The sequence below is a fragment of the Stegostoma tigrinum genome, chromosome 2 (genome assembly GCF_030684315.1).
Source record: "Stegostoma tigrinum isolate sSteTig4 chromosome 2, sSteTig4.hap1, whole genome shotgun sequence".
Classification (NCBI taxonomy): domain Eukaryota; kingdom Metazoa; phylum Chordata; class Chondrichthyes; order Orectolobiformes; family Stegostomatidae; genus Stegostoma; species Stegostoma tigrinum.
The window spans coordinates 87,511,035-87,520,637 of NC_081355.1; the positions used below are offsets into that span (position 1 = coordinate 87,511,035).

Below are 9,603 nucleotides of genomic sequence, written 5' to 3' on the forward strand. Positions count from 1 at the left end.
GTATGTATTTAGGGTGCAGTTTCAGTGTCACCTTTGTGTCTATGCTAAGCTGCTTTGAATTCTCTTCAATACTGGTATTGCCCTGTTCCAAACTAGGGCTGTGTGCAAGAAGGCATGCCAAGCTCCATCCATTTCAAAACAAAGTTATTAAATTTAGCAGGAACATAACCTCAATGGAGCAACCTGTCCTCACACGCCACTCAAAGAGCTCTACTCCTGAATCTGTGCTTGCCTGATAACACCATGATGAACATCTGCCTCAAAAAGTACACCTGAATGTTAAAGGAGTAAAAGATGGCCCAACTGTAAAGTATTTTAGATATGGTCGATAGCACACTGGATTGTTCTTGTTCTACAAATGAATAGATAAGTAATTGTCTTTATTTGGGTAATACGTTCTTATCCCATTTATTATTTTACATTTATGTACACAATGTTTTTGGCCACATGAATAGAATAAATCTGACAAATTACAGACACGATGATTAATACAATATTGATCGCTGATTCTGCATGTGTTCTGATTTCTAAAGTTTCAATACCCTCTAATATCTCTGTCCCAAAAAGACAAGCAATAACTTCAATATTCGGAATTTATACCTTAGTAGCTGAAACACTTGCAGGCTATGTTTCTTTGTTATATCACCTCAACACATATGAATGGTGGAAAGGAGGAATAGTGGCTTGATACATGCTAAAGCCTTCTTGAGTTAACTCTTAGACCCATCACTTATGTAATGCTGCTGTGAATTCTCTATGTCAGCTGTGCTTTTTTTTGCTTATACCTTTAAACATCATCTCCATTCATGCACAATATGTCTCATACTGTAACTGCACAGTCATACTTTGTCCTTATGTGCATCGTCTTCTTTAAGTATCTTCTCCAAAACCTTTATGCTACCTTCCCAATGTTGAGACTTGTTACCTTGCTGTATGAACTATTGTTATACTTTGTCAATTCTTTGCATGTTAAGTCCACTGTCATTCCTCAATTAAATTGTGTTTACATCACATTGCTAGTCTTACTAGTACTGACAGGATCATATTATTAAATTACCTTCATGTATTCATGTGTTTTCTCAAGCAACTGTACACACCACAGGTGAATGATCAAAACTTAACATTTCTACTAATGAAGTGATTCCTTAACGTTTTTAAAAAGCTTCAAAAGATTGTTGTTGTTGACACACCATGTTTAGTTTTCTCTTTGCCACTGAATAAAATGATAAATTGCATGATTTTCTTAGTGATCCACTAATTTTTGGAAATTACATTATATTTGCTGGCACAGAGGACTGTCAGGCCTCAGTCTTTGAACCTTGATTTCTTTGGCAGTATCACATCGTGGTGAACCCAAATGAGTAATTCTCGCTAATTACAGATGCAAAGTAGTAAAATTTGGAGCTGATACCACGATAGTGGAATTAAAGAAGGCATTGCATAAATTATTACATCAATTGGGCAATATCTATGTAAGCAGCCAATGACAAATGAATTATATTGCAAAAAAAGTGTGAAATGCCACTCAGGAAAGACAAATAGACATGATGTGTACTTTAAGAACTGTCCTGAAATGACAAAGGATGAAGCTGAAAGAGGATTTACTAAACTATTTGCAAGATATGTTTGATCAATGCAGAACAGCAAACAACAAGTCTAATAAGATATCAACTGCAGAGCCAAGATAACAGAATATCAGTCAGAGTACATAATGATGAATCTTTATTGTACTCTTGTTGAAATGTACTTTGGTACTGCAGTTCTGGTTATCAAGCAATAAGTAAAATATTCAAGCCCTGGGGACATTGTAGTGAAACATATCCCTAGTACAAGTTCAGTTTACAGATAGGTGAGAGAAACATGGCCTACATAACCTCAGAAACAGGCATGTCTGAGGTGATGTTTTTATTAGTTAAAGTAAGATTAAGGAAAATGCAAAGAAATTTGACAAATATGTTTAGGGCAAAAGAGTAACTAGGGAGAGAATAACACCCCTTAAAGATCAATAAGGCTGTCTATGTGTGGAGCCACAGAAATGGACAAGATACAAAACTAGTATTTTCCGTCAGTGATTACTATGGAGAAGAAAACAGAAGCTGCAGAACTTGGAGAAATAAACTGACATCTTTAAGTGTCCATTTAATGAAGGAAGAGGTGCTAGAAATCTTAAAATGCATGAAGGTGGATAAATCCACAGGACCTGATCAGGTGTATCCCACGACTTTGTGGGAAGCAAAGGAACTGATTGCTGGGCACCTTGCTGAGATATTTGTATCATTGATAGCCAAGGATGTGGTGCCAACAGACTGGAGGGTGGTTAATGTGGTGGATTATTTAAGAAACTTGGTAAGGAGAAGCCAGGAAACTACAGACTTGTCAGCCTGATGTCAGTGGTGGGTATGTTGCTGGAGGGGATTCTGAAGGACAGGATCTACATGCATTTGGAAAGGCAAGGGCTGATTGAGGATAGTCAACATGGGTTTGTGCATGGGAAATTGATTCTCAAAAACTTGATTGAGTTTTTTTGAAGAATTGAGAAAGAACATTGATGAAGGCAGAATGGTGGACATTGTCTATATGGGTTTCAGAAAGGCATTTGACAAAGTTCTGCATGATAGAGTCATTAACAGGGTTATATCCTGTGGAATCCAGGGAGAGATAGCTAGTTGAATACAAAATTGCCTGCAAGGTAGGAGACAGAGGATGACGGTGGAGAGTTGCTTTTGGGGCTAGAGGCCTGTGACCATCAGTGTGCCACAAGGTTTGGTGCTGAGTCCACTGTTTTTTGTCACTAATATAATTGATTGAGATGTGAATATAGCAGGAATGATTAGTAAGTTTGCAGATGACACCAAAATTGATAGTGTCACGGAAAATGAAGAAGGTTACCTCGCAGTACAATGGGACCTTGATCAGATGGACCAATGGTCCGAGGAGCCACAGATGGAATTTAATTTAATTTAATGATATGAGATGTTGCATTTTGATAAGGCAAGTCAGGGAAGGACTTATCCACTTAATGGGGACTGTTGCTCAACAAAGAGACCTTGGGGTGCAGGTTCATCGTTCGTTGAAGGTGCAGTCACAGATAGACAGAGTACTGAAGGAGGCATTTGGTATGCTTGCCTTTATTGGTCAGTGCATTGAGTACAGGAGTTATAATGTCATATTGCTGTTGTACTGGACATTGGTTAGGCCATTTTTGGCACTGCGTTCAGTTCTAGTCCCCCTGCTATAGGAAAGATGTTGATGTTAAATTTGAAAGCATGCAGAAAAGATTTACAAGAATTTTAACAGGGTTGGAGGCTTTGAGCTACAGGGAGAGGCTGAATAAGCAGAAGTATTTTTCCTGGAGCGTCAGTGGCTGCAGGGTGACCTTATTGAGGTTTATAAATTCATGAAGGGCATGAATAGTGAGAATAGCCAAGGTCTTTTTCACAGGGTGGGGGAGACCAAAAGGTTTAAGCTGAAAGGGGAAAGATATAAAAAGGAAGTACGCAGCAGCTTTTTCACACAGATGTTGGCACGTTTTTGGAATGAGCTGCCAGAGGATGTGGTGGAGACTGGTACAAATCCAGCATTTAAAAAGTATCTGGACTGGTACATGAATAGGACGGGTTGAGAGTGATATTGGCCAAATGCTGGCAAATGAGACTAGATTAATTTAGGATACTTGGTTCACTTGAACAAATTGGGCCAAAGGGTCAGTTGCTGTTCTATATAACTCTATGACCCTATGAGTATACAAGAGGTTAACTCAGGACATTACATTAAACTTCAAAGCCAGAGGAAGAATTCAAACTATAAAAAAAGTCTTTTTGGAACAGATTTTCAGAAATTATTTTTCAAACTGAAAATAGTCAATAGGTGGAATATGCTTCTATGAAGGTAAAAATTGGAGCAATTGATTTAGGGAGCAATTTAAATGTACAGCTGTATAGTGGTTTTGTAATTTTTTTGTCAAAAAGAAAGAAAATATCATCATGTCCCTGCAATAAAATTCATCTGAAGGACTTGAAACACCTGATCAAGATAAAATATTAAAGGCCTGACTTTGCTTCTGTGGAGTGCACAGTTACTTGAGAAATACGTGAATATTAAGAGAAATAGCAGAGAGATTTAACAAAATGCTCAAAACATTAAGAACTAGCAACCTAGTGATGTGAGTTCAAATCCCGTCACAGCTGATGGCAAATATAAATTTAGTTTATTAATAAAAAGTGGCGCCGGTATTGTTGAGCGTGAAATGACTGAATTGTTGTATAAACATCTCTGGATCACCAATATCTTTTTCGGAATGATATCTGCCTCTTTGCCTCATCATAACCCCGTTTGGGGCCCCGTAACTTAAGCGTTGGCCTGTTGACGGCCATTCGGTTATTAACCGGGCTGAGGCGATGTACAAACCGGCCTCACCGCTGCTGGCCCTAACTCCCATGAATGAAACCAGATGGATACTACACTGGACGGGAGGGGCCATTGAGATTCTTCTGGATTTATGAACTAACATGAGCCTAAAGGCCTTCCTCAGCTGTCACACAAAAGAAAACAGAGAGCTATTGATGCGGGAAATGAGAAACAAAACCAGAAATAACTGGAGAAGCTCAGCATCTGTGGATAAGAGAGCAGAGTTCTAAAGAGCGGTCAGTGGACTGGAAACATCAACTCCGCCTCTCTCCCCACAGAGGCTTCCAGACCTGCTGAGTTTAACCAGCAATTTTTGTTGTTGTTATAGTCTCAGCCCTTGTGAACTGCGGAGATATTCTCTTGGGTCAACCACCTGTCGTTTCGACATTTGAAGGAATTTCCCCTTCTCCAAATGGCTTTCGGTTAGTTTGCGAATTCCTCATCCTGTCCTTTTAAAGGGGCCGATCGGGCCAAACGCTCCTGTGGAATCATTTGTAAATGCCCGCCCCCATGTTTTGCTTTACATCACCTTACAAGATGGAATGAAAATGCAATGGAGAGAGGCAAAGCCTGTTTAGAAACGAAGGCGAGCACACACACACAAACACACGATGCAAAGGAAAGCTGCCTCACAGCATCGCCGAGCGCCTGCCCTCTGTGCCAGTTTCAGAGCCGCAGCACGTACAGCCAGCCTGGTGCTAAGTGTATTTGACTGGGTCACTGACAGTGAAGTGCCCCTGCCCGCTCTCAACGTGGGATGGCGGTTACCTTGGCAATGTGGGCAGCGCTTGGTGTGAAGCTGCTGCCACCTTCAGGTAATGCTCACTCAGTCCTGAGCCTGTCCCCGCCCCTAGCACGTTAATTCCACCGTGACAAACGAATGTGCATCTATGTATGTCATCTGGGGAAGGAAAACACAATACCTGCTGTAGTGGACACCTCCTCCCTTCAACAGCGAGGTCTCAAGGTGATTCGGAGTGTTTTTATTTCGCATGAAGCGCGTTATATTGTCACTAATGCACAGATCTCTTGGCGAAGAGGGGGTGGCCGTGGTCTGCAGTGTTAACTGTTTGCTGCTGGCAAGCAATGAGCAGAGCCTGTGCCTGTTCATTGCTTCCCCAGGCAGTGCACGGGCTGTTCGCCAGATTAATGCAATGACTTCAGGAGCTCATTCATATTCCTCAAAAGGGAAAAAGAAATACACACACACACACACACACACACATAGCGCCCTGTCCCCATTCCTTCTTGCTTCTTGCTTAGCTGCTAACCAATGTTATGTTATCCGCATGTCCACACACGGTGCACAGGCAAAACTGGGTCAAAATCGAAAAGCTAACCGCGCTGTAGCCACAAGACACAAGAAACCGAGCGCTAAACAGGCACGGCAAACCCCCGCTGAACCCTGCGAAGGGTTAACTCATTCATCCACTGCGCATTGTACAAAACAGCACAATTCAAAATTAACACTTCGCACCTCGTAAGTATCACACTGTGGATATATTAAGGAGATATGTACAAGGAGGGGGGGTACAGGCAAAGGGTTTGAACTAATTGGAAATCCTCTACGTGTTCGTTTGTAAACAGACTGGATTAAACACACACACACACACAGATAGCTTCACAAATAAAAGAAACATACCTCGGAGTCGTACCACTTCAGGACCAGTTTGCTGGTGTTGGGTAAGAATTTGTTGTGGACGTGTTCTGTGGCCAGCTCGACGGCTGGTATGATGCCCTCGGAGATGCTCTCTGCCGCCTTGTTGATGGGCATCAGCCCCATGATGGGCAGCTTGGAGTCGGCTTCCAGGCGACTGTTCCTCAGCCCCAGAGCCGAGCTGGAGAGCAAGCCCCAGATCCATAGCACCAAGAGCGTGCCGAGACGGCGCAGGCAGCGCCAGAAGAAGCCAGCTCGGTAGGTCCTGGAGATTGTCTGCATCCTGGAGGAGAAACCGCACGCACACACACACACTCACACTCTCACAAACCAGAGGAGAGCCGCATCAGAAGGTAGGCAGTGGTGCTGGGGCTCGCTGGCTGCCGCGATCTCTCTCTCTCCCTCTCTGTCGCTTCAACCCTTCTAAGGTGTTGCAATCTGGTCCAGCCACTGAGCTGATCCGAGTTCAGTGCATTCCGCTCGCCCCTTCCTGCTCTTGTTGAGGGGTCCCGAATAACGTGTTTTAACGTCGCCTGGCGCCCCCTCTCTTAATACCATTGATTCAAGTTGACAGATATAAAATATCTGGAAACATACATTTGCGTGCGTTGCCTTCTTCACCTCCTTCAGTAGGATTTCAGCAGCAGTTCAAAGGAAAGCAGAACCCGCACGGCTTTGAAAAAAAACACCCTGCAGAGGAAGCAGCGCCGAACATCTACACAGTGTTGGACTGGGTGTTAATGTGCAGCTCAGCATAGAGCTCAGCACTTAACAGGCTCACCTCTCGTCCACAGCTCCCATCACATCCTGTCCAATCCATACAAACGCAAGGATGGGATAACGGGGATATCCCCACCAACACCCTCTCCCCGCCAAACAAAACAAGAGATTACACCGGCACGGACGGAGTTGGAGACTCAGCTCCCTGGGGAAGGCAGCTCGACTGGGGAAGAGATCCTCATGTCCGCAGCGCTGCCTCTGTGAATACTGTCAGTGGGGGCACTGCAGGTGACCCAACTCCGGGCTCCATCCTGGGCGGTGGAGCAGTGAGCCCGCTCGGACACCCGCCGCTCTGGGATTCCGCTGGTAATGTTCACACTCCGAACATGTTGGCGGTGCCTGTGAGCACACAGGGTTACACACAGGCGCACAGCAACGCAGCTCCAGCCGCATTGGACTCAACCTCTGGCGGATTCGAAGGAGTCAAAACACAGCAGACCTCAGCTACTGGTTGAAATTGCCAACAACACAATCACCAGAAACGAAATGACCACGATGTGTATATGTATTAATAATAAAACAAACACATGCCAATATGAAACAGGGACGAGTTTTGTGTTTTATGGCGAGGGGGAAGGCCATAAATCGAACCGGATCATTATCAGGGCTTCGACTGTCAATCACTGAATTTATTTGCACTTCTTCCCATTACAGTAGCGAAAACATCTGTTCCCGCACCTCACAGGCAAACAGGGAACAGCGACCAATTCAGGCACCGAATCAGATCCCGAAAATTGCAAAACAGCAGTAACCTATTAATTATTCCCTAGTGTCGAGATCCGCATCGCAACCGGCACCTTCCCGTTGTTTCATTTTGAATTGTAGCTTCAGATCCATTTTCAGCTTTGACTCTCACTTTCACTGTGTGCAGGAATCTCCAGGAATGTTACGTTTTTTTTTAATTAACTGGAACTTGATTTGGAAGGAGAGATTGACCGTTTGGAAATCAATTTGTTGTTCTAGTTGTAAACATCCTCAAGAATGTTTTTAATTATTGGAATGGAAATGAAGTTCTGGGGAAAGAATCGCACGTTAAAAAGCGTATTGAAATTCACCAAACCCAAGTCGTTGAAAGTTTGTAAGCGTTTGATACCTTGGTGGTTTAAAGCCTCACTCGGTGTACTCTTTATGTTTCCGCCACTATCTTTTGTGGCATTTTAAAAGAGGTTTGCCCATATCGTTCATTCCAGTCTTCACTGTTGTTTAGTGTGGAGAATAACTTCACTTTGGAATGATTAACAAAAACAATTGTAAATGGCAAGTGAAAACAAAGTTGCCCTCGACAGCAGTGATTTGTCACTGTTACCCTGTGAAGTCCCACCATCGATACCAGCTAAACATGAGTGCTACCAATTTTCAGCCACTAGGCTCCTTGAGAACGCTTGGTTTCTATTACGTGGAGACTCTGAATCAAGCAAATACATTGTTCAATCCTCTGGCAGCAAACAAATCTATCCTGTTGATCTATGATAGTATCAGAGATAATGGGAACTGCAGATGCTGGAGAATTCCAAGATAAAATGTGAGGCTGGATGAACACAGCAGGCCAAGCAGCATCTCAGGAGCACAAAAGCTGACGTTTCGGGCCTAGACCCTTCATCAGAGAGGGGGATGGGGAGAGGGAACTGGAATAAATAGGGAGAGAGGGGGAGGCAGACCGAAGATGGAGAGTAAAGAAGATAGGTGGAGAGAGTGTAGGTGGGGAGGTAGGGAGGGGATAGGTCAGTCCAGGGAAGACACAACCAGCCCAGCTCTTCCCCCCCACCCACTGCATCCCAAAACCAGTCCAACCTGTCTCTGCCTCCCTAACCGGTTCTTCCTCTCACCCATCCCTTCCTCCCACCCCAAGCCGCACCCCCAGCCACCTACTAACCTCATCCCACCTCCTTGACCTGTCCGTCTTCCCTGGACTGACCTATCCCCTCCCTACCTCCCCACCTACACTCTCTCCACCTATCTTCTTTACTCTCCATCTTCGGTCCGCCTCCCCCTCTCTCCCTATTTATTCCAGTTCCCTCTCCCCACCCCCCTCTCTGATGAAGGGTCTAGGCCCGAAACATCAGCTTTTGTGCTCCTGAGATGCTGCTTGGCCTGCTGTGTTCATCCAGCCTCACATTTTATTATTCTGTTGATCTATGTCATGTTTAAACCAGGAAATAATTATTAATATCACTGGAAAATATCACAGCCATGAGAATAGAAAGATGGATTTGACTCCTGGGACAGAAGTTACATGATTTCCTGATAGCTTATCTAGTTTGGACTCTAACAAGTAACCAACACATAGATGGCATTATGTCACCGATTCCTGTTTTATGGAAAATATTCTAGTGCAAAGACACATTCAAAATGCGTCTCATTTCCCCAAATGCAAGTGATTTATCTTCCATACTAGCTGAGGGCCAAGCTGATATTCTCCAAGCACAGTAATACACAGTAGTCAGACCAAGTTAGTAACATGCATCCAGCAATAAACCATCCCTAACTTAATATATAATTAGCCCCAGGTCAATATTAATGACACAGCTCTAAATCTTAAAAACTGCAATGAAGAGTTTGAGGAGGTCTAGGTGGAAGCAGAACCTAAAACTTCATTTAACTATAACAGTGTAGATACAGTACATGTTTCTTTGTGTGTGTGCTCTCTGAAGTCAACAGATATGGCTCACCTGGAGCTCATTGGAGACATGTAGACAGACTAATAATGTGCCTGATTATTATTCCCAGGTTGGTAAGGTTATGGAAGGGCATAGTGATAT

General features: G+C 43.6%; 1 protein-coding gene across 3 annotated transcripts in view; it reads right to left on the reverse strand.

Annotated features, from left to right (window-relative positions):
* The window catches only part of gabbr2 (gamma-aminobutyric acid (GABA) B receptor, 2), a 935,143-nt gene extending 927,832 nt beyond the window's left edge, over positions 1–7,311 (reverse strand). The window contains exon 1 of one of the 3 annotated variants that reach the window (XM_048520955.2): positions 6,050–7,311. In XM_048520955.2, the coding sequence (XP_048376912.1) occupies positions 6,050–6,346 (297 nt within the window). In that variant the 5' untranslated portion in view covers positions 6,347–7,311. The remainder of the gene's footprint in view (positions 1–6,049) is intronic. The other 2 variants (XM_048520937.2, XM_048520945.2) reach the window with 2 other exon arrangements.
* Positions 7,312–9,603: the final 2,292 nt, after the last annotated feature.